Below are 25,219 nucleotides of genomic sequence, written 5' to 3' on the forward strand. Positions count from 1 at the left end.
CCCCCCAGCATCACTAACTGGGAATGTAGGTTGACACCATGTTTAACTGCATAGATCAATGCTGTAGTATTCTTGGATCTGTAGTTTGGTGAGGCACCTGCATTCTTTGGCAGAAAAGGCTAATTATTATTTTTCGTAAAAACTACAGCTCCTGGTCCACAACATTGAGCCGTGGCAGTTTAAATGATATCAAACTGAATTAATTATCCCGTATAGATGCACCCATCATTCATTGCTCTCATCCAACAGCTAACTGGCCACCATTCTCAGGATTTCAAGTTTCCATTTTGTGTGCAAAAATAACAACACCGGCCCTCTTCAGAGTCAACAAAGGTTGCTTTCTATTTAAGGCTGCAGAGCAAGGCCCTATCTACACTGCCATAGAGTGAAGTTTCAAACTGCATTATACAAGTCAAACCTTATTTTATTTATTTACGATATTTATATGCCACCCTTCTCACCCCGAAGGGGACTCAGAGTGGCTTACAAGTTATATGTAAATACAATATATTATATTATTAGCATAACACAATATGAGTACCATACCATACATTCCCATATTGCACTACACCACTGTACTGTAATATTATTAGTAATATTACATGTAATATGAAATATATAATTATTTTGTATTATTAGTAGTATTATATTGCATTACTTTATAATATTATTATCAATATTAATCATAGAATCAAAAAGTTGGAAGAGACCTCATGGGCCATCCAGTCCAACCCCATTCTGCCAAGAAGCAGGAATATTGCATTCAAATCACCCCTGACAGATGGCCATCCAGCCTCTGTTTAAAAGCTTCCAAAGAAGGAGCCTCCACCACACTCCGGGGCAGAGAGTTCCACTGCTGAACGGCTCTCACAGTCAGGAAGTTCTTCCTCGTGTTCAGATGGAATCTCCTCTCTTGTAGTTTGAATAGTATACAATATATTAGCACAGCACAATATTAGTATTATATTTTAGTATTATATGAGTCAACACGGAGCATATAATTCAGTTTGAAGCGGCATCGTGTGAATTAAACTGCATTATATGAATCGACTGACTATATATGGCAGCTTTCAACATTGTATGGCAGTGTAAATGGGGTCGAAGGCACATGCTGGAACGTATCGTTTCCCAAAACGAAACGCCTGAAGTAGTTTGTCCCTCATCCCACGTCGTCGGCGCTATTCCTTTCAGGCCCCGTGCTTTACAACGTGGTTTCCCCGCAGAGAGAAAGAACAGCGAGAAAAGTCTTTTGCGGGCTGTCCTTTAGAGTGCCTGACAGAAAACCCCTGTTTCACGCTGAAGTATACTCTCGGCGTTAAGAAGAAAAAGACATCCCAGGGTGTACACGATGTGTAAAAAAAGAGGGAGCAGCATCCCGCTGGCTGGAGACGCAGAGAGAAGGATATACTTTTTCCAAAACGCAGGCGCCTAGCTTGGCCACCCTCCCCTCAAGTCCGGGGTGAGAGGTGAGGCGGGGAGGTCCTTCCCTCTCTCCTCGCCCTTCCCCCACCGGCTGACATGCCAACCCAGCAGTCGGCGGCGTAGCAGCTGCGCGGAAGGTGGGCGCCGGGGCCCGTGTGGGGGCCGAGGGAGGGGGGAGCCCCAGGCAGCCCAGGGGAAAGGGAAGGGGCCGCCCTCTCAGGCGACGCAGGGGCTGCTCGCCTTGTGGGCCAGGGCAGGAAACCCTCTGAAAAGTATGGGCTCGCCATGAGTCGACAGGCCTCTGGGAGGGGGCCCGAAGGTGGAGGCCGCACTAGGCCTTTCCCCACCGGGAAATGGGAAAGATGCCCAAGAGTGAGGGAGTTGGGAGGCTTAGCTTGGAGAAAAGAAGGTTTGAGAGAAGGGAGAGCCATGTTTGAATAGTTGAAAGGATGCCACACTGAGGCAGAGGGAGCAGGCTTGTTCCCCTGCTGCTCCAGAGGCTGGGGGCATCTACATTGTGGTTTGGCCCCACTTTAACTGCCTTGGCGCAATGCCATGGGATCCCAGGGGACTGTAGTTTGGTGAGACACCAACTCTCTCTGGAAGGCCCCCACAATGATATAGCATTAAGCCATGGCTGTTAAAGTGGCACTGCACTGCGTTAACTTGACAATGTAGATGCGTGGGACCCAGAGCAGCCGGCTCAAAATGCAGGAACGACATTCAGCCTAAACCAGGGATCTTCAAACTGTGACCCTCCAGCTCAGGCATGGGCAAACTTGGGGCCTCCAGGTGTTTTGGCCTTCATCTCCCACAATTTCTAACAGTTGGCAGGACTTGAAGCACAGGCTAAAGCAGGCATGGGCAGACTTCGACCCTCCAGGTGTTTTGGGCTTCAACGCCCACAATTCCTAAACAGCTAGCAGGACTTGAAGCACAGGCTAAAGCTGTCATGGACAAACTTTGGCCCTCCAGGTGTTTTGGGCTTCATCGCCCACAATTCCTATCAGCAGGCAGGACTTGAAGCACAGGCTAAAGCAGGCACGGGCAGACTTTGACCCTCCAGGTGTTTTGGGCTTCAACTCCCACAACTCCTAACAGCCGGCAGGACTTGAAGCACAGGCTAAAGCAGACATGGACAAACTTTGGCCCTCCAGGTGTTTTGGGCTTCAACTCCCAAAATTCCTAATGGCCGGCAGGACTTGAAGCACAGGCTAAAGCAGGCATGGGCAAACTTTGGCCCTCCAGGTGTTTTGGGCTTCAACTCCCAAAATTCCTAATGGCCGGCAGGACTTGAAGCACAGGCTAAAGCAGGCATGGGCAAACTTTGGCCCTCCAGGTGTTTTGGGCTTCAACTCCCACAATTCCTAACAGCTGGCAGGACTTGAAGCACAGGCTAAAGCAGGCATGGGCAAACTTCAACCCTCCAAGAGTTTTGGGCTTCAACTCTCACAATTCCTAACAGCTGTTAGGAATTGTAGGAATTGAAGTCCAAAAACACCTGGAGGGCCAGAGTTTGCCCATGCCTACTTCAGCTGTTTTTGCCCTCCAGCACCCAGAAGCCCAAGCCAGATTGTTCAGTAGTCAGGAATTCTGGGAATCGGAGACCCAAACAGCTGGACAGCTACAGTTTGAGTTCTGACGTCTGACCTAAACAGAATTTCCTGGCTCTTACACCTGTTTGGCAGTAGATTGTACTGTCTTGAAGTATGGTGGAGTCTCCTTCTCTGGAGTTTTACGCAGAGGCTAGATGGCTATGTATCAGGAGTGCTTTGTGCATTGCAGGAGCTTTGGCTGGATGTAGTATCTTCCCACTTTATAATTCTGTGATTCTAGGATGGGTGGCAGTGGACAAGGGACCCAGTTGTACAAGGTACCCTTCCTGGGCTCTATGCTAGCATGTAGGTAGCCATGCATTTCTCCCAAGCAATTCTAATTTGGCTTTGTTTTTGCTGATTCTAGTTTCCAGCTTCTGTTTATTTTTCTGTTGGATTCTTTCTGAAGCTCCAGAATGGAGTTCGAGCTCATGGAGAATGATATTCTGGAATCACTTGAAGACCTAGGGTATGTATGAGTGAAAATGACTGTTCAGCTTTGAAAACAATGTTCTTTTTCCAGTGCACACTTTTATCCACAGATTTAATATCTGCAGTTTTAATATCCACAGTTTCAGTGTTTGTGGGCCTCTCCAGATCCTCCAATGCAATTCTATGCCCTGCTTTCCTCCCTAGTATTGTTAAAATATAGAGTTTGCTATTACCCAAGGTTTCAGCTGTCTGTGGGGCTGGGAGTATTTTGGAACATAGTCTTCATGAATGTGGTGGCTGTACTGTATTCTTACCTGTTTTGCCAGGCTTTGCAGTTTGTATTTTTGTATAGATGTTATGTTTCAGGTATATAATCACTGTTGGTTCATTGAAGTACAGGTGAAAGGGATTCTGTTGTTTAAGAAAATGAAAATATCTTCAGGTCATTCTTAGCAAGATGAGGTCCAGAACATATAAAGGCATTTTGGCTGTAAGAACAGAATAATAAAGCTGAATCAGATCAGAGATATCCTTTTCTAGCGTTCTATTCAAACAGTGCAGAGCAGTTGTCATAAAATGACATAAGAATGACAGCATCTCTTTCATAGCTAATTCAAAAACAATCATTGGTCCAGTTTATTCTTTATTCTCATTCGTTTCCTTAACCTCCATAGTTATGGAATAGATTTGAAGAAAGGGGAAATAAATATAATCATTTTAATGCCCCTTTCAACTTCCGGCACTAAGTTTATCAGCAAGGCCCATGAGGTCTCTTCCAACTCTTTGATTCTATGATTCTATAAGGATTTCAGACCAGTGCTATGCCCTAGCAAAAGTGGAAAAATTGACTATGCATGACATCTGTCAGTGATTTATTGTCTAGCACCATGGATGAAACTCACAGTTTAAAATAGTATTTTTAAAGTAATTGGGCTTTTTCCTTCATGCTCCTTGTTTTTTTATTAGCTGAATTCCCTTTACTAGTCATTGCATAGAAGCCTTTAGCCTTTTTAGTAATGTTGTAATATTTCAATTCTATGCTGTAGAGAAATTAGTTTCTAGCTTCTTTCTTTATTTTGAAATGTATGGTTATCTATGCATATCAGTGCACATGAGGAATGTTCACACAGAACCTAGTAGAGGCAAACAGCTGTTACAAAAGTAGAACAATATTAACAGTAAGCAGATGGGAGGTTAAAGGAGAATTATTCATGTTTGCTGTTACTTACAAAAATGGCTAGGTTAGCCCTCCAGTTAGCCGTGAAAGCTACATTGGTTTCATTTTCTTAAGAAGTTCATAAAAACTGTTTTTTTTTTCTTCTAAAAGAGTTTAGATATTGATGTAAGGGCAGTTTTCTACTTGTTAATTATCACAGGACAGGCTAATTTATTCCTGCATTGGATGAATAATGGAGGAGCTGAGGTACTCATTGCTGATGATCATATATGTATAGAGACTAAAAGGTTACTGATAAGTAGGCTGCAGTATGGAAAAGGGCAGAAATTCTTGGTCTGGACCAGTCAGTTGATCCAAAGTGCAAATCACACAATTGATCCATTTCTTTCATTAAATAAATAGTTGTCTTCAGGTATCAAATCAAAATTATTTTAGAGTTAGTTTAGGATTTCTATGTGGGTCAAACCGAACTGATATTATATTAATAAGTGCTTTTCAAGTTAGATCACCTTAATGTAATCTCCCAGTTTGGTGAAAATTCATCCTGCTGTATTTGCACAATGTGGAAACAAATATAAACTTAATTTGGTTTATATGTGTATATACTGTGCATATGCAGCAATTGGTTTTACTTATTGCAGATACTAGTTAATAATACAGTGTGAATAATCAGAACTGATATCACATGTTTTAACTTGGGTTTCTAAAATATGATTTAAAAGAATGTATCTTCCAGTAAACACCAATTTTAGAAAAGGATCCAAAGAAGTATTGGGAAAAAGTAATTTGGAGTATTAGCCAAAGAAATGAGTGAACAACGGGGCATTGTTTGGAGGGGAAAGTTATTTTTAAAATTGGACAAAACTACTGTTGTACCAAAAATAATTGTTGTTCTGGCTCTGTAAGCACATTTACATCATGTCTTTTAGATTCTGTTGTTCTCATATGAAGACAAAAACATTTACAATGAGACATTTGTTTAGTTCTGTATTGCATCCTGAACTTAGAAAAGTTGTTTTTTATGGATTGTAAGTTCCAGGATCTCCAAGGTAGCCTGGTCACAAATGGATTCTTGTCCCAAATAACTAATACTATAAATGTTTCTTGCAGGCAGGAACATTGAAGAAAGGAGAAAAAGAGTGTATAGGCAGTCCCGAGTTACAATCATCTGACTTACAAACAACTCATAGTTAAGAACAGGGCTGAGAGAACAGGAAGTGAGAGACATCTACCCCTCAGAAGAGAAATTCACTCCTGAAATGTGCCTGTTTCAACTTACAAACAAACCTGCAGAATCTGTCTTGTTTGTAACATGGGGACTGCTTGTATTAAGAATTTCAGACAGGAGATATAGGATGGAGTGGGAAGGACACTGATAAAGAGCGTGAAGAAAGGATAAAGCTGCATATTATTTAACTCTGCTTTGATGAGGTTTAGGCTTCAGTTCCTAGCACACTTATTTGGCAGGAGATTCCATGGAGGTTAATAGTGTTGTAAGATTGCTTAAATGTAAATATGCTTAGGATTGAAATTTTTTAGTGTTACCATCTACATTTGGAGTGCGTATCTCATACATCAATGACTTTTAACAGTGAGGGATTCTGATCTTACTTTACTTTTCTTTGTTTGACAGTTACAAAGGTCCTTTGTTAGAAGATGGAGCTCTGACACAAGCAGCTTCTGGTGGAGCCAGTTCCCCAGAATATACCAAACTTTGTGCCTGGCTGGTGTCAGAACTAAGGTTGTTTTGCAAGCTGGAGGAAAATGTACAAGCAACTAACAGTGAGTGACCATGACTCTGGCATAATTGATGCTTGTATGTCTATAAAAGAAAATGTCTGCAGGAATATCTCTGTGTGTGTGTGCGCGCACACACTCATTTGTTTCATTCATATAGTGATGATGATCGAAGTAGCTCTTAATTTAGTGTCATAGCACTATTATATCTTATGCAGCAGAAGATGTGAACCGCTGTAATTTTTAAAAATCTACTGAAGTGTGGGGATATGCCTGCATGACAGCCAGTTTGGATGTCTTCTGGCATCTGTGTTATCAATGGTAATGGATATCAGTTCTTCATTCAAGTAGTTCAGATTATGTGTCACAAAACTAAAGCGAAATAAAACAAAATGATAATGTTGTACAGCATTCGTCAATTATGCAAGTGAGCTCTTATGAATAATTTACTTGATTTTCTTAATTTAGCTACATAATTTTGTCAAGTAAAAATGCAGTGATATACTGTGTTTACCTGGCTGTATTACTCACCTTTTTTGGTTAAGTAACTTTGAGATTAGGGTGCATATTAGATTTGAGTCATATGGCAATTTTAGGGCAAAGCAAAAGGGGAAGTTGTTTCAAGAACACCTGGAGCTCCTCTTTGAGGGACCTCATCTCTAATTTAATGGTCAGGGCTCAATGCTATGCCATCTGGGATTTGTAGTTTGGTGAGGCATCAGCATTCTTTGTCAGAGAAAGCTCAAGATCTTGTGAAACTACACAACCTGTGACTCCATAGCATTGAGATAAGGAAGTTTAAGTGGATTCATTCTACAGCACAGATGCATCTCAAGGTTTTCTTTTTCATTGACGGAATGAAGTTTTGGTGTTCTAATACTTTTGCTTTTAAAGAAGGAATCTTAAGCAGGCAACAATTGTAATGCACACTTTTTTTGGCCAAATTACAAAGACTGCACTCTTTGCCACTATGTATTACATTTGGCAGCAAATACGTTTTTGGGTTTCAGGGTTTTGAAAATGGAGGTGTGCATTAGATTCGATGGCTCATTAGACTCGAGTAAATATGAGTATGTAGAGCCCTACCCACTACTGAGATTTGAGTTTTCATTCACTTGCTTAAAACAAATGAAATCTTAGCTCTTCAGAGTGCATTCTGTGTCTCTAGTACTACATTTTTTTTGCTCCCATAAAATTACAACTTTTGCACACATATATATTATGCCCAAATAATAAAATTAGGACTGCTTCTTTTCACTTTGCTTGGGTTCTTAATTGAGTTGGAAACCTTAATCTTTTTCTTTAAAAGATAGCAGTCTGTTGTAATTTGCGGTCATGAATGTATTTACCTTGACCTTTTCACTGAAACACTACCAGTACCAATAAACATCAACAATAACATCATATTAGAATAAAGTTGTTAAATCACAACACCACTCAGAAAGTACAGGAGCAGATGGACTATGTGCCAAATGCCTGAAGAAGTAATATGGCTTTTAACTTTTATTTTAAAATGTTCACAGTGGGACAAGTAGTTTAGGTTTAATGTTTCAACTTAATTCTTGTCTAAAAAATGGCGCTTCTAACAGTTGATCTGTTTAAATAAAAATAATCTTTGTGTTCAGGTCCAAATGAAGCAGAAGAGTTCCAGCTTGAAATGAGTGGGTTACTGAGTGAAATGAACTGCCCGTATACAATACTAACTTCAGGAGACGTCACCAAGCGCCTTCTCAATCAGAAAAACTGCCTCCTACTGCTTAGTAAGTTGAAGAAAATTTTACAGAGGGGGGTAATTGGGACAGTTGTCCTAATAATAATAATAATAATAATAATAATAATAATAATAATAGAGAGACTATAGTTAAATTTGTTCAAGTTGTATTGAGAGCTGCATCAAAGTCTACAATGACTCAACATTTTTTCTTTTGCTTGTCATAAACCAATTTGGTCAGAGAAGAGGATTAGCAATTGAATAGCCAACATTAAAATCTTACAAGTAATGCAGTTTAGCAGAAAAGAATGTCAGTAATGTTTCTCTTGTTTTTAATGCTAGCTTTCATTGGAAGCACTCTTCGATTTTTAATGATAGTTTTTTTAAAGGACGGTTTCAAAAGCTTTTCATTAAGTATTGAGAAAGCCCCCCTGCTGCATTTTAGTTTCTTTTCATGTTATGTTCTAAAAAGCTGTGCCTCTGAATTAAATACTATTTGCTGATATAAGCATTTTAATGCAAACATGTTGTTGGAGATAGTAAAGTTTTTTAAATGTTCTTGGCTAATTGAGGTAAATAATTCCCTTCTTGGATTTCTAAACATGAGTGTGGGTTATATTGTGAGTTCAACAGTGTTTGTATTGAATGGTAACTTTTCTTCTTCAGCATACCTCATCTCAGAATTGGAAGCTGCCAGAATGCTTTGTGTGAATGCACTTCCGAAAAAAGCCCAGGAAGGTAGCGGCAGTGAAGTCTTTCAGGAACTAAAAGGCATATGCATTGCTTTAGGCATGTCCAAGCCTCCAGCCAACATAACTATGTTTCAATTCTTTAGTGGAATAGAAAAAAAGGTAAGATTTTCTTTGGCATGAATGATTTAGGTCCAAGCTTTCTGTATGTGATCAGTTGTAATGCATGAATTTGCAACTTCTTTCCTTTCCTCTGAATTGTTATTGAGGAAACAATACCCCAAGACCCTGAAAAGTGACTTTTGATGGTACATAATTGGTTATAGCAATAATATGAAGCAGGAAAGGGGCAGATTGTGTTCATATAGCATGTCAGGTTTTGATTCAATTTCTTATTTCACGGAGATTTATTATTCAGTTATTTAAATAATCTATTAGTAACTCTAATGTTTCATCTTTAAAACGGAAATATATAGTTAACAAGATTGAAATCAAATGTAACATGCAAAACTAAATACAATAGTACAGGAAAAGAGGATGTCAAGATATTTTTTAATTTTTTAAATGTTCTGTTAAGTAAGAGTTGTAACTTGGTTACTCTTTATCTATTTTGAAGAGGAACTGATTACACATAACTTGCTGTTTTTAATTAGTTACTGTTTTGTAACATTTTGATTTGGCTAATAAAGATATTGTCCTCTTGTGCACTGCAATATATGTGATTAAGATAAAACATAAATATTTTCTTTTCTTGCTGTCATAATTATGAAAATATCACAAAAGATCTTCTATTCTTTCAAAAGTATTCAAGCTTCTCTATTGGTCTAAAGGTGTTAAATGTATTATATTTATATCACACATAGATATACAAATTTCCATTGCTACTTTGTATGTTTCAATTGTAAAGAGAAAGTTGCCTTTCAATGTGCTTTGTTAATTTTGTTACAGTTAAAAGAAACATTAGCGAAAGTTCCTCCAAATCATGTAGGAAAGCCTTTATTATCAAAACCACTTGGTCCAGTTCATTGGGTAAGTTATATTTCTATAGAACTCATAGTTTCACTCCTTAACTGTTTTCATCGGGATTGTCACCTTTTATTTATTTATTTTTCATATATTCAATAATTGTATTTTACTTTACATGGTAATTCATTTATGTCATTGTTAAGCATTATAGAATAAAACTGATACTAGAATCTGTATTCCTAAAAATACTTTTGGTATCCTCTGTGAACACAGTTTCACAAAATTGGTTCTTTGTTTTTATTGTAGGCTATAGCAAGCAGAAAGGGAAAGGAATTAAGTTTTTCTGTACCAGAATGCTTTCAAGGAATGTACAATTTAGTACAGTTATCAAGGGAGTTAATTTAGCTTGAGATAAATTAAGTCCCTTGAAATGAAAAACAAACAAACAAACCCGAACAAACATCTTTGCTAAATTGTAGCTATTGTGATCAAAAGATGAGTATCTTCATTAATAGAACACTTCCATGTATTGTTGAAGGCTTTCATGACCGGAATCACTGGGTTGTAGGTTGTGACCTCATTCTTATAATAAATCTACCTTGAACTTTGGAAATGTGAATTTAGGATTATTTGCTTCTGGACAGAATGTAGCAAGGGAGAGCAAAGCCAAGTCCTTCAGATATAGTTTGTGTGCAACTTCCAGCATTTCTGATTAATGACTGCAATGGCTAAACTTATGGGAGTTTCAGTCCCAATAACATCTGGAGGACTGCAGTTTGCCAACCCCCAGGTTGATAGTCAGAAAGATGAAAAGCTCCCCTTCAGCTTACTGAGCATCCTCAGATTTGCCGAGGTCCATTGACTGTCTGTCACTCCTTCACAGGCCTTCACTGTTTCCTGGTTACCACCCCTTAATTCAGTTGCAGTTGTAGCAGCTCTCTGATGTGGAAAGATTACAAAGCATTATGTGAGACCATCGTTTCTGTCATAAGAAGTTGGTACAGTTCTGTATAGGAACAATTTTTTACCTTGTGCTACTTAATTCAATGGATCTAACAGCTTGAGATATTTGCCAGTTTTGGAACTGATATCACAGCTGGTAGAATTCAACAGCTATGGAAAGGGGTTATGGACTGCATGTGTCTCACAGGCTCCATGTTGTTATTCTGTAGTTTAAAAAGATTAGGATGGAAGGCCTCTAAATCAGTATACAAAGAGCTCATTGCTTTTTTCAAAGTCAAGAATGTTATGTTTGTATATGCCATATGTTGTGGTAAGTTGTTAGTTGGACAAAAACATTGCATCTAATGTTAATATTTATATTCCAGCAAATCTTTGTATTTTTGTTTCAGGAAAAGATTGAAGGTATTAATCAAGCCATAGCCAATGAGTACGAAGTTCGGAGGAAATTATTAGTGAAACGTCTAGATGTAACTGTTCAATCATTTGGTTGGTCAGATCGAGCAAAGGTACAATTTATTTTTTAGAAGACAGCTTTATTCTAGTTCTTGGTGGTGGGGGTGGGAATTTATAGTTTAGGTTTTGTATATGGAATTGTTCTTGCTAAGACTGTCAGCCAATTTCTATTTGATTTTCCCCTCTTGGTGCCTATATTTTGTAGATATATCTGCTAATAGAGGACCAATACCTTTAAGAAGGTTGGAGAAGTGCACAATTTTTTTTGTTGGCATTATAGATAAAGCTAATTTGAAACTCCAGAGTTAGATACCCCTACTTGCACAGCAGAAGAAAGTGTGGATTGTTCCAATTGAGTGTTTAATTCAGTAGTTTTTAAGGATACTTTAATATGTTAGAATGATTGTTTAAAAGTTAGGTAATGAATTAACTGATACCACTGACTTTTCCTCCTCTCTTTCTTTTTGTGTTACAGAGTCAAACAGAGAAATTGGCTAAAATCTACCAGCCAAAACGTGCCATGTTATCTACTAAATGTGCTATATCTGTTGCTCATCTCTTGGCTGCTAGACAAGACTTGTCAAAGATTATGAGAACTAGCAGTGGGTCTATCAGAGAAAAGACTGCATGTGCCATTAATAAGGTATCTGCAATTCTCCACTCATATAGTTTACTTCTAAAAGTGCTGTAGATGTTGATAAACTGGATTAGAGATTTTTTTTGCAATAATATAATCTCTAATACATACCTACAATTAGCATGTCTCCTCTTCTTCTCTTCGTTTTGAGAAACATGTTATAGGAATCTGTACCTATGACAGTTCCAATATGATACCTTGCTCAGGTTTAGTAAACCACCCTTTATGGTTATGATTATATAACACAGAGAATCGGTATCTCTGGAACAGCCACATATTTGACTACATTATGTGTTTTCTTAGGGAGATTTTGGCTTACATTTCAAAAAATTGGCACAAAACCACTACCTTGAAGATTAACTTGTTGTTAATCTCCAAGACTGAGACTGGAGATTTTGTGCAGTACACCAACTCAAACGTGCTTCAAAATTGCAAGAGAGTGGTGTGGCACTATCTAATTCAATTTAATTGTAGTTGTTTTATCACAGATTTGTTTCTATAAGAAATTTCAGTTAAGGTCATGATGCCTATTTGATAATGAGACAAGAGCAGGGGTGGCCAGGGGTGGCAAAAACATCTTTGGATGTTTTTGAATTGCAGCTTCTGGCATTCCTCACTCTGCTGGTCCACACTGATGGAAGATGTAGTCAACCATCTGAAAGGCAGTAATTTCCCCTATCCTAGACTAGTGAGATGTGAATGAAATTCCATTTCAATCTTGGATTTACATGATCAAGTTTAAGTAGTAAGACTCATAGCCCTGTGTTTATGTGCTTGCAATAGTTGTAATTTTAAGAGTTTCTTTTAGAAATAAAAACAAATCCCTTTGAGAGATATTTATTTAGGCTTTACTAGATGGAGCCTGCTACTGTAAAGCCTTTGGTCAAAGTGCTCCTCGTTTATGCATTCCACTTTAGAAAAACGCTAGTATAAGTGTTTTGTTGCATAGATTTTTTTCATGTTACCAAACTATTCAACAACACAGTTAATATTTTGTGTTCATTTTTCCAACGTCTTGGTTTATTTTGCTGTAGGTGTTAATGGGCCGAGTACCTGATAGAGGAGGTAGACCTAATGAAATTGAGCCACCACCTCCTGAGATGCCACCGTGGCAAAAAAGGCAAGATGGTCCTCAGCAGCAAAGTAGAGGTGGAAGAGGTGGATATGAGTCATCATATGGGGGCCGTGGCGGTTATGAACACGGTGGTCATGACAGAGGAGGTCGAGGAGGATATGACCAAGGAGGTTATGACAGAGGAAGCCGTGGAGGATATGACTCATCCTATGGAGGCCGTGGAGGTCATGAACATGGGGGCCATGAACGAGGCGGGCGAGGACGTGGTGGTTATGACCAAGGAGGCAGGGGGGGAGGAAGAGGAGGCAAACCGCAAGGAGGCTGGACCGATGGTGGTGGAAGCGGCTATCAAGAGGTCAACTATAGGGAAAATAACTATAGAGATTCAGGCTATCAAACTGGCGGTTACCATGGTGGTGGTAGCACTGGCTACCAAGGAAGTGGCTATGGTGGCTATCAATCTTCATATTCAGGAAGTGGCTATCAAGGTGGTGGTGGTGGAAGCTACCAGCAAGACAACAGATACCAAGATGGGCATTCCAGCGAACGAGGTGGTGGTCGTGGAGGAGGGCGAGGTGGCCGTGGAGGTCGTGGCCGTGGCGGGCAAGGTGGTGGATGGGGAGGAAGAGGTGCACAAAACTTTAACCAAGGAGGGCAATTTGAGCAGCACTTCCAGCATGGAGGATATCAGTACAATCAATCTGGATTTGGACAAGGAAGACACTTTACAAGCTGAGGCTACAAAATCTGCCATTTTGATAGAGCTCATGTAATAGAAGCCTGATTATCTCTTCCACCCCCACCCCCTTTTGAATTAGTACCATGTGGCAGACTGTTTTTGGAGGGTCATCTTTGCTTTTGAGCATGTGAAAACATACAGATTAGTCTGGGGCTGCGTGAAGGCCAGCTTTTCTTCTCCAGGACTTACAGAACTTTAAAGCAGCAAGTGCGATTCTCTGTACTAAAGGACTCTGGGGATTTAAAATACATGTTGGTTCACATCTATAAGAACTTGTCATTTCTACATTGACTCATTATTTCTTTTAAAATCTTACGCAGACAAAGATAGTCTCAATATTGCATTTCATTTAGAATTTTTCTAAGTAACAAGCTGACTCCTGATCTGTATTGTCAAGCTGCAGATAAGTTTCCATAGACCCCTCTGACATCAGTTGGATTTAGACATTTGTAACTGTGCAGAGAACTTTAGCCCATTTCAGTAGCCCTGTGTCTATTATATGAGCTCTATTGCTGACACCTTATTCAGTAGCCTTACGTCTCACACTAATCAGAAACACTTTGACATGTCTGAACCGGAGACTTCAACCATTATCATACCATGCAAATGTCATCTATCAAACCAAGCTAAGTTATAAGTGGATAGTATATGTAGCCCTATGCTTCAGCATAATTCAGACTCACTTTCATCCAGGGTTTCTTCCCTGACCAACCTAACTTTTACTTGAAGTTAGCTAGCAGTAATGGCAATCTGAAGTTTCTTTTATGCACGAGTTAATACCACTGATCAGAAAAGGCAGGATGGTTTTTATTTAGGCGTTTGACTCAAGACAAAATGCCCTTCAGCTGGGTTGGTTACATTTTTATTTACTGGAAAGTCGCATCAATGCGCCTTGCTGGTGTTTGTGTGTGTGTGTGTGCGTGTGTGTACAGAAACATTGTCAAGCTGTGAAAGAAAATGGCTGAAGGTATGCTGTTGTATAAAAGATGGGCAATAAAAGCATCTGTTCTCCTATTTCTTGATTTAACTTTCATTTAGAGACAAATGACTTCAAGCACAGGTTAAGATATACTTTTCTTTCTCTGAAGATTATGAATTTTTGCAAATAATAATTTGAGTGGCTTCCTATCTCCCTCTCTATCCTTTGAATGTAGCAAACAGGAAATGGAACTGTCAAGTGGAGGCTGTTTCACTTTTTTGATAGCATTGGCTTTATCAATAACATTCATTTTGGGTTTCAGAAACATTATCTCCTGACGTTTCACCCACATCTACGGCAGGCATCCTCACAACCTGTGAGGATACCTGCCATAGATGTGGGTGAAACGTCAGGAGATAATGCTTCTGGAATATGGTCATACAGTCCAGAAAACTCACCACAACCCAGTGATTCCAGCCATGAAAGCTTTCAACAACACATTGAGCATTCATTTTTTTCTCCTAATTGAGGCAAAGGCAGGTTGAGAAGGAAAGAGAATTGGAGACAGGAAATCATTTAATTTAGATTTCTCAAACAATTCTTCATTTCAAACTATAAGGTTTTCAGAAATACTTTATGAAATTAACGGATTTACTAGTTCTTTTTGTTTGCAGCCAAGGAATGCAACTAACCCTGCCTTTGTTAAGATAATTTTCGAAGTGTTATGTTTGTAGCACCATGTTTAATCAGAAATTAATTTTTATGGCCACTAGGTGTTGCTCCCGATCTACAAGCAAAAAGTAATTAAGCTTAAAATGTCTTTATCAAATTTTGTTTGGTGGATGTGAATTTTGGTGTTCTCTAGAAAAGCTTTATTTGCCCTATTAAGGCTAATTGGGATTAAAACTCATATAGTAAATGTGCGCACTTTCTGTGCCACTACTGATTTTTTTGAATTGAAGGATTGATCTGAAAGGGGTTTCTCTGTCTGACTGAACAGGCTTCCTAAAGCTTCCACATGATTGAAAATGGCTTATGTCCTGATGTTTGGGAGGCATTCATATATTCAGGCAGATGTGGAAGTTCCCTTCAGACTATCAAAGCTTGAAGAGAAGGGCTAAGTCACATGATCATTGACCTTTGGTGTATCTGTCTACTAACTTGCTGCCTAAAATAAGAAGTGAAATCTGTCAGGGGTACTTTGTGTTTTTCCTGCATGGCAGGGGGTTGAACTACTTGGCTCATGTGGTCTCTTCCAACTATTATTCTATGATTCCCTGGTAGATCTCTTGCAGGGACCTGGGAAGTGTTTGGGATTTTTGCTCAATTTTAGGAGGTTTACATGTATACAATTTTGTAATATCCCAGAGAAGACATTATATTAATTGATGTTTCTTACACATAGTCTGAAGATAATTTTATACACAGTATTTTAATATTTTTTGCACGAGTACATTCAAAAAATAGAAAATCAAATATGTCACTATTTGAGCCACTCATGGGGACAATTTCAGATCATTTTGTATTTCTGGATAAATTATACAAAATTATACTAAACCTGAATTTTAAAGAACATGTCATAGAACAAAAGGGGCTGATTGTAAGCCTCTAAACAATACTAGGCTAACAGTTCTGGGGTCACATGACTTCATGCCACTCAACCCCTGCATCCATGTCCACATAGATGGCTGAGATAGTTGCACCATTCCTTTCATAGAATTGTAGAATAATAGAGTAGGAAGACACCATATGGGCCATCTTGTGTTTTCTCTCAGAATTTTCTTTTTTAATAGATTGCAAGGTATCACTGCACTAGTTTAACATATTAAAAATGGCAATTTTTAAAAAAACAAACATAGGGAACTTCTATCAATTTTGGGTATTTTTGTTTGTTGTCATTTGTGTTATTCAGCATGGTGTGAGCATGAATCCAAGGGTGGAAAATTGATCCCTGGACTAAGGTTGCCTAGCTTTATTTTGCAGTTTCTTGATATCTTCTTCGTTTTCTGTAAACAGGTAGTGCTTTGGATGCATCACAAGATGGCTTTTCAGGTTTGAACAAGTTATAGATCACATATAAATACATAATTGTGTATTATGGATGGTGTAGGTACTCAACCTGTATTTGACACTGGTGAATAGTATTAATTGAACAATGTATCAACATGGCCGCAGGGTTCCGTCCTGGGCCCGGTCCTGTTCAACATCTTTATTAATGACTTAGATGAAGGGCTAGAAGGCATGATCATCAAGTTTGCAGACGACACCAAATTGGGAGGGATAGCCAATAGTCCAGAGGACAGGAGCAGAATTCAAAACGATCTTGACAGATTAGAGAGATGGGCCAAAACTAACAAAATGAAGTTCAACAGTGACAAATGCAAGATACTCCACTTTGGCAGAAAAAATGAAATGCAAAGATACAGAATGGGTGACGCCTGGCTCGAGAGCAGTACGTGTGAAAAAGATCTTGGAGTCCTCGTGGACAAGTTAAACATGAGCCAACAATGTGATGTGGCGGCAAAAAAAGCCAATGGGATTTTGGCCTGCATCAATAGGAGCATAGTGTCTAGATCTAAGGAAGTAATGCTACCCCTCTATTCTGCTTTGGTTAGACCACATCTGGAATATTGTGTCCAATTCTGGGCACCACAATTCAAGAGAGATATTGACAAGCTGGAATGTGTCCAGAGGAGGGCGACTAAAATGATCAAGGGTCTGGAGAACAAGCCCTATGAGAAGCGGCTTAGGGAACTGGGCATGTTTAGCCTGAAGAAGAGAAGGCTGAGAGGAGATATGATAGCCATGTATAAATATGTGAGAGGAAGCCACAGGGAGGAGGGAGCAAGCTTGTTTTCTGCTTCCTTGCAGACTAGGACGCGGAACAATGGCTTCAAACTACAAGAGAGGAGATTCCATCTGAACATTAGGAAGAACTTCCTGACTGTGAGAGCCGTTCAGCAGTGGAACTCTCTGCCCCAGAGTGTGGTGGAGGCTCCTTCTTTGGAAGCTTTTAAGCAGAGGCTGGATGGCCATTTGTCAGGGGTGATTTGAATGCAATATTCCTGCTTCTTGGCAGGGGGTTGGACTGGATGGCCCATGAGGTCTCTTCCAACTCTTTGATTCTATGATTCTATGACAGTGAAACTAGTTGTATAGGTTATGTATCCCTTATCTAGAATTCTAGAATTGTCCACATGGATGGCTGAGATAGTGAAACCTTTCCTTTCATAGAATTGTAGAATAATAGAGTTGGAACATATAGGCCATCGAGTCCAGCCTCCTGTCATGCAGAAAAAGCACAATCAAAACACCCCTGGCAGATGGTCATCCAGCCTCTTTTTAGAAGCCTCCAAAGAAGGAGCTTCCACCACACACAGGCAGAGAGGTCTACTTTTGAAGAGTTCTCATGATCAGGAATGATGGCACAGTGTACACCAGCATGGTTTCATGCACAAAACTATTAAACAACTGTTTAAAAATGCCTTCAGGTTATGTGTATGAGGTGTATATGAAACATACAACAATTTTATTTTTAAACTTGGGTCCCATCTCCAAAGCATGGTATCTCATTATGTACCTGTTTGCAAATGCAAATATTCCAAAATACAATAAACCCAAACATTTCTGGTCCCAAGCATTTTTGGTTATGGATACTTAACCTAAAATGCTTGTAGAAAGTGTTTGTAGAAAGCCCAAAATGGCATGGAATCTGAAAAATAACAGAACAATCTTAGTCTACCAAGTGGCTGAAAAATTGGGATTGAGGGCTTCTTCTGATGTCTTATCAGTGTGAGAGTCACTTCCCCATTGTGGTAAACAGCCACAGACTGCAACCATGTGAGCAGTTCCATTCTCTCTGACAGTCTTTCTTATTCCCATCAAATGTATTTTCTTCCTGTGGTGAAGCCACTCATTCTTACATTGTCAATATATGACCCTGCAGGTATACTTGTTGCCTTCTGGCAAGAAAGCTGAGAGGCCAGATGGACTTATGTGAGAATTTGTCAATACGTGACTTCAGTATAAACATGGGATGAGATCTAATCAATAAGAAGAGAGAAGACTCTTGGTAACGTTTCTTGATAAGGAGCCCTGGCCTGTCTAGCAATGTGTGAATATACAGACAGCACCCAAGTTACAAAAAAAGATAGGTTCTGTAAGCTTGTTCTTAAGTTGAATTTGTTTGTAAGTTGGAAAAGATACATTTTTAAGTGTAACTAGCAAAATATATAAAGTAATATATGTGTATGCTCCCTCCCTCCTCCTCTCTCTGTGTCTCTCTATATAAGCAAGCTTTGGATAGCACAGGGAAAGAGTTAACACCACTGTGTTTTGGGGTTTTTTTTTTTGGGGGGGGGGTTCCTGTCTGTGCCCATTCAAAAGATTTCACCTCACTTTCTGTCCCTGTGATAATTGGATTTTGAAAAAAAATCAGCTTGCTGTGGATACAAGAATTGGCGAGAAAGCTTCAGTGGAGACCCCTTTTCCCCATGATTCACTCCTCTTTCAGGAGTGATTTTCCCTTCCTAGGAGCAATTTCTCTCACTTCCTGTTGTCCCACCCTTGTTTGTAACAATGCATTGTTTGTAAGTTGGATATTTGTAACTTGGGGACTGCCTGTATAGGCATTTAGGTAATCTCAAACATTTTAATGTGAAAAGGATTGTGAAACTTTGCAATATGTTACTGTTTAGTCTGATGCAAGTATCCAGTTAAAAAAAACAAACAACGAGGACTCCCCTCATCCAGATTAGCAGTTGATTACAAAACTAGTTAAGCATAATAATGACACTACAGTATCTATCTACAGAATTTAATTCTATGAATTTGATTCCATGAATCAAGAATATTCAAATATTCCCTTCTGATCTTCTTGGTTTAGATTGCCTTTGAGGTGTGGAATGAAGGGACTTGAGAGAGTTGAAGGAGAGTTATTTAAACATTTGTGAAAGTACCACTTCCTTCTCACCCCCTTCATTAAATATTGTACATGAAATCATTCTAAGAGCTTAGGGGGATCTTCAGCATGTCTTGAATTTTTTAAAAATGACAGTAATCTTCAGGATGCAGGTTTATAAGTTAAAAACTACATATACTGGTTCCCATGATGGAATGTAAGGTGTTAAAAGGTAAAGGGGTATTTACTAAACGAAATGATTTTCCCATACCTGGGCTGGGATTATGCAGCTTGGGCCTCTGTGGGGGGATTGCAGGGCTCCTGATACAAGTTGACAGAAGTTTTTAGCATTATTGTCCACCGAGGCATTGATCAAAAGCGCCCAGGTGTTATGGTCATGTTGCTGTTTCTTTTGCCTTAGAAGAGTTTTGTATTCCCTTTTTAATTGGATCAGGGAAGGGTTATGTTTATCTCGAGCCAAATTTTCTGTAGCCAATATATGTGTTTTTTAAGGCTTTTAAAAAATCATCTGGCATTCCTTGTCAGACCAGATGAGCCCAGTAGGCCTGGTGTCTATATGTTGGAGGTGGCAAAGCTTGGAGACAAAAGTTAGGCCTTCTTGTAGTAGAAGGATTTGCTTGTCATAAGCTCTCAGGATAGATTCCACTGGTCGATCCAACAGAAACTCACTTTCTTGAACCCACATGGCTACAATACAGTGGATTATGCCCTAGCCTCGAGAAATGCTTTTGATAGAGTCCAGAACTTTAGCATTGGTACTAGAATTGATAGTGACCATCAGCCCTTGATTCTGGACATAATTGTTTCTGGTTATAAAGTTCACCTGAACCAAATCCCTGTATCAAGGGTCACCACCACAGGGAGCCCATTTAAGCTAAGAGCCAAATGGTCAGATGACGCCCAGGCCCAACTCATGACCAGACTTAAATCAAAACCAGCATCAAATCTAAGATCACTAATTACCCCAGCTATCTTCTGAGGCTCATACCAGTCCGAAGGTTTAGAACATGGACCTTTAGATGTTCTTGCCAGTGTAGTAGCTAGCCTTGTTTACTAAGAGATGTGGATTTTGTGGCTCTATAGATATAGGACTACAACTCCAAGCACTCTTCACCATTGACTATGCTTGATAAGGCTAACAGGCACTGGAGTTCAAAGATGCATGGATAGCACTTGAGCTGCACAAGGGGTGAGTATTCATTCATTGGTGATGCTATGCACTTTAAGTATGTCACCAACATACGTAGATGTTCCATTATTACATGATCAAGAGGGTGAAATAGTGATTACCCTAACAAACGTTTCTGAAGACAAATAAGATACTGATCTGCACTAGTTAATTCTCAGTGGAAGTACATACTCTCGTTATACAATTTTAATTTTACTTCAAGAAATCCTTCATGTCTATCAAATCCAGTGTTTTATTTAGATAACTTCCAGTTTGTTAAAAGGTGTAAAAAAAAACCCCAAACAAACCCCAAGACATCATAACCTCAGTAACCATGAAATGAAAACACGTGCTACATGATTATGACAGCATAATAAAGAGTGGGAAGGCGCTCTTCCTCTGTTTCCTTCATCATCCACATGACTAAATAATGCAATCTGAATTACCATACCCACTACATGTTTCAAGTTCCTTCATCTGATTCTGCTAGGAATCTTGCCGCACTCAGGTCAGTTGTCTGTCACATATTTCATGGGAAAACATAAACATCTTCCAGATTTTGTTGGAAAACAAAACACAACCTAAAGAAAGGATTTCAACTGGGAGTGCAGAGGGAGTCTGTGATGGGAGACATTTTGCACTTCAAAAGTCAGCACTCTCACATCTAGCTGTCTGTCAGATAAATGATGAAGTTTTCATACACAGCAAACTTGCAGAGATAAGAAGGGTGCAGATTGCATTGCCCTGCATTTTGTAGCTGTCTTGTTTTGAAGATCCAGTGTTTCTTTGGTAGTAATGAAGTGGACCGGAACAAGTTTTCCTTGACTGAGAAATAGCAGTGAAGAAACCAGGACTTGCTGGAGCTATAACACTCCTTTATTTTCTGCACTGTGCAAGGATGATCAAATTACTTAATCTATGTGAAAGAATAAATACTCTGCTCTATCATTAAATGCCTGTCCCAAGTGATAAAAGAGAGATTTTGTAAATTTTGGCCATGTACAGTTTTGTGCTTTCTTGAACTATCTTCCATATTTTGCAGCAGCAGATCAACTAGCCTGTAATAAATCAAAAGATATTATTTTATATTTCAGAATGTTCTTGAAACAGAAATGGGACAAGTTAGATAATTAACATTGCATGGCTGGACTGTACCATTTGGATGTTTGCATGCATCCCCACATTAATAAAAATACTCTCAACTCAGAAATTTTTCTGGTATGCTAGTTTTCTTAGGAGGAGAAAGCTTAAGAACATATAGACATACACCACTTCATCACACTTACTAAATTCCACTGAGTCTTCTACTTTAAAAGTGGTAACCCACTGTGTTGATCGCATTAGATTGGGTTCAAGTGTAGGGTAGAACATTCATACGTTTCAGGAGCTGCTTGAGAAGTGGATTTTTTGTTAATGGTCCAAATGTAGATGGGCAAAAGGGCCAATTCTGTAATGTGATGGCATTTGTTGCTCTTAGGTTTAGAATGAAATGTTTCCCCAATTTGTGGGGAGGGAAATTGTGGGAGAAGCCAACATACCCTTTTTAGGGAAAGTTCCGCCATCACCTTTCGCTCAACAAGCTTTTTCTTTGCCAAAACAATTTCTTTTAAAAATAGGCTTTTAGGTCTTTTTCCTTTCCTTTTATTTCTGCGATATATCTGTGCCTTGTGTTGCATGGGAAAGCCGAGAGAGGGGGAGAAAAAGATGGCTGCATCGCCGTTTTTGCTCCCTCCCTCCTTCCTTGTTTCTTTTCCTGGTGGGGCAGCCCAGAGAGAGAGGCTAGACTGAAAGCTCAAGGAATTGAAGACATGTAACAGTTGACATTTCAAAGAGAGGAGGTTTTTTTTCAACAAATAACATAGGGGGAAGGATGGTAGGCGGTGCCAAGCGATTACAGTGTGATGGCAAATCAACTGTAGAATCCTGAGTACAACTGAGTCACACAGATAGATTTAACTGTGTGAGGAAGGTAGGAAAATAATTCATTTCATTTCTAAACGGAGTACGACTGAGCACTACTATAACAAACACTTCCCTGCTTCAATGTGATGAAGTGGACAGTCTCAAAGAGCTGCAAATTGTGACTCCGGAATTGCCTGAAATTTTGAGCTATGTAATATTCTAGTTTCCAAACTATAATTTGATTTTGTTCAATGTAATGTTTTGCTCAAAAAGATAGAACTGCATAGCATATGTAAGATCATCAATGAATCTATTTCTAAATAGTCTGTAAATATATTCCCATAAATCTCAATGTTTAATTGGGGCAAGTAGTTTACAAATGTTACCTCTCTTCCATGTGTTATGCATATATTTTATTTTCTAAGTAAAATACAGGCTGGGTTGCTCTCATCCGAAAAGTTTAGACCAGAAATGTACTGGACTTTGGATTTTTTTTTCAGATTCGTAATAAATGTCTTGGAGATGGCACTCAAATCTAAACACAAAAACAATTTGTGTTTCATACACATTTCACACACAGTTCGAAGGTAATTTTAAACACGTTTTTTAATAATTGCGTGCATCAAATCAAGTTCGTATACATTGAACCATCAGAAAGCAAAGGTGTCACATTCTCAGCCACCCATATGGCCAATTGTGGATTTCAGATTTCCGGATAAGGGATACTCAACCTGTACAGACTTGAATTACATTTGAAGTTTGGAAACTGGAATACTGTATTGCTTGAAACCTAGACAAATCACGAGAGTCACCTGATATAGGTCATAGTGAAAGATTCCATAGACAAGTCAGGAAATACCAGTAGTTCTGGAAATAAAACTCCCTAAAGTTCAGAATTAATTTGATTAAGGAGTATTTGTCCTGTCCTATCGTATTAATATGATAATACGATGGAAGTATAGCATTGTAAAGGCTCTAAATTAAGGATTCATAGGACTTTAACCCAATTTCTAGGCACAGTTAGACTATACCCTTGATCTAATTGTTCAAGTACAAGTAATTAAATCAATGTTTATTTAAATTTCACTGATTGAGTTTATATGGGATTAGACACTGGATTTATAGAACTTGACAGAGACAGCAAACCAGTGAAAGACCTATTTATTTATTTGGGTTGTTGTGAGTTTTCCACGCTGTATGGCCATGTTCCAGAAGCATTCTCTCCTGACATTTCACCTACGTCAGAGGTTGAAATCCAACCTCTGAAATCGTCAGAGTTTGGATTTCAAGTCAGTAACATAATAAATCCACTCTGGGTTAAATCTGAATTTTAAAGAAGGTATCCAAGGTGATAAACCTTTATTCATTTCTTAAAGACACGTCCGGCTTTGTAATTTTAAATCTAAAGTGAGCAAAGCATGTTCCTAGTGTGAGATACAGCCCCTAAAGCTGTTTTTTTGCAGCCCCTCCAGTCTCTCTGGGACACTCTTTTTCAGCACCTTGAATAGGTCTTTCAATCTAATCCCTGAAGCTGGTTCACTGCCTCAGTGAAATGAAGACATCGTCTCCCACTGGGCGCTTTGAAATCTGTAACTCACCTGCATTTCCTGTCTTTCTAACAAAGTTTCATTTCCATTCTGATTCAACCCTTGTGTTGTAGTTGCTGCTGGGATGTCCATGTTGGCTGGAATGCTGGGTTTTTCGTTTTCCCATTTTGCAAAACCTTTAGTCTTTCCTGATTTCCCATGGAACTTAGACTTCATTTTTGGAAATGTGTGGGACCCTGAATCACCCCAACCAGGCTCATGCCATAGTGGCTCCGTCTGAGTTGCCTGGCTGGTTGTCACCCGTTGTAGATGGACTGAAATCTTCTGAGAAGAGCCTGTTACAAGTGTGATTGCTCTGCTAACGAGATCCTGATTTTGTGGAGTTACACTGGGAAAATTAAATACTTCATCTTGGACTGCAAAAAGAAAAAAAGAAAATATAGATTAATTCACCAATAATCAGCATTTGGAACAATTTGTTTTTGGGCACCAGACTCATATAGCCAACATGGTCATGTTTACTGCTGGTTTCTGCCAGTTACAGTCCAAAAAGTAACTTTCCCAAGCTCAGTTAATAACACAGGTGGTCTATGCCAGACGTATAGAATAGAATAAATACAACATTATATATAGTAAAAAATAATTCTGTAGGGAAAAAAATCTTATATGATGCTTGTGTGCTTTACAAAATTTGACATTCTAGGGCAGAGGTGGCAAAGCTTTTAGAGACTGACTACCCAAATTGCAATCCAAATCCTGGTATATATCATTAGCTAAACATTCGCCTGTTGTCCATGGATGCCTTCCTGACTGAATTGCCGGTATGTCTTCAGGGGTGCCTTTTACCTCCTCACCAAAGCGGTGCCTATTGATCTACTCACATTGCTGTTTTCGAAGTGCTTGGTAAACGGAAGCTAGGGCTGATGGTGGGAGCTCACCCCCACCCTCGGCCTGAACTGCCAATCTTCTGGTTCACATTATATGTGACAGTTCTAAACAATAGCAATTTATTCAGTTATGCCTGGGATTGTCTGCTCCAGCCAAATGTTAGTAGCAGATGTGGAGCTGACTTTCTTTAAATTAAAAAGATGCCATGGGAAAATACTAAACTTTTCCAAAGTTGTTAAATTTTTCCATGAGGCTTCGATACTTGAACTGATCTCTAA

The 25,219-nt window shown here is 39.1% G+C and overlaps 2 protein-coding genes across 4 annotated transcripts in view; one reads left to right on the top strand and one right to left on the bottom strand.

Annotated features, from left to right (window-relative positions):
* Nucleotides 1-1,453: 1,453 nt before the first annotated feature.
* Nucleotides 1,454-14,610, top strand: FAM98A (family with sequence similarity 98 member A). Its single transcript, XM_060754013.2, has 9 exons — nucleotides 1,454-1,559; nucleotides 3,385-3,486; nucleotides 6,260-6,408; nucleotides 7,989-8,123; nucleotides 8,741-8,925; nucleotides 9,712-9,792; nucleotides 11,082-11,198; nucleotides 11,621-11,788; nucleotides 12,817-14,610. The coding sequence occupies exons 2-9, from the start codon at nucleotides 3,434-3,436 to the stop codon at nucleotides 13,591-13,593; spliced, it is 1,665 nt and encodes a 554-aa protein (XP_060609996.2). The 5' UTR covers nucleotides 1,454-1,559; nucleotides 3,385-3,433; the 3' UTR covers nucleotides 13,594-14,610.
* A 6,229-nt stretch (nucleotides 14,611-20,839) lies between these two features.
* The window catches only part of RASGRP3 (RAS guanyl releasing protein 3), a 47,064-nt gene continuing 42,684 nt past the window's right edge, over nucleotides 20,840-25,219 (bottom strand). For all 3 annotated transcript variants that reach the window (XM_060754009.2, XM_067464419.1, XM_067464417.1), the window contains 2 exons: nucleotides 24,105-24,469; nucleotides 20,840-21,662 (listed from right to left, as the gene is read on the bottom strand). In XM_060754009.2, the coding sequence (XP_060609992.1) occupies nucleotides 21,654-21,662; nucleotides 24,105-24,469 (374 nt within the window). In that variant the 3' untranslated portion in view covers nucleotides 20,840-21,653. The remainder of the gene's footprint in view (nucleotides 21,663-24,104; nucleotides 24,470-25,219) is intronic.

Source organism: Anolis sagrei, chromosome 1 (genome assembly GCF_037176765.1).
Source record: "Anolis sagrei isolate rAnoSag1 chromosome 1, rAnoSag1.mat, whole genome shotgun sequence".
Taxonomy (NCBI): Eukaryota; Metazoa; Chordata; class Lepidosauria; order Squamata; family Dactyloidae; genus Anolis; species Anolis sagrei.

What these genes read in the sequence shown, in the direction of transcription:
- FAM98A (XM_060754013.2), top strand. Translation starts at nt 3,434, where the DNA reads ATGGAGTTCGAGCTCATGGAGAATGATATTCTGGAATCACTTGAAGAC. An exon ending in AAATGTACAAGCAACTAACA is followed by an intron (nt 6,409 to 7,988) that starts GTGAGTGACCAT and finishes CTTTGTGTTCAG; the next exon opens with GTCCAAATGAAGCAGAAGAG. An exon ending in AAACTGCCTCCTACTGCTTA is followed by an intron (nt 8,124 to 8,740) that starts GTAAGTTGAAGA and finishes TTTCTTCTTCAG; the next exon opens with CATACCTCATCTCAGAATTG.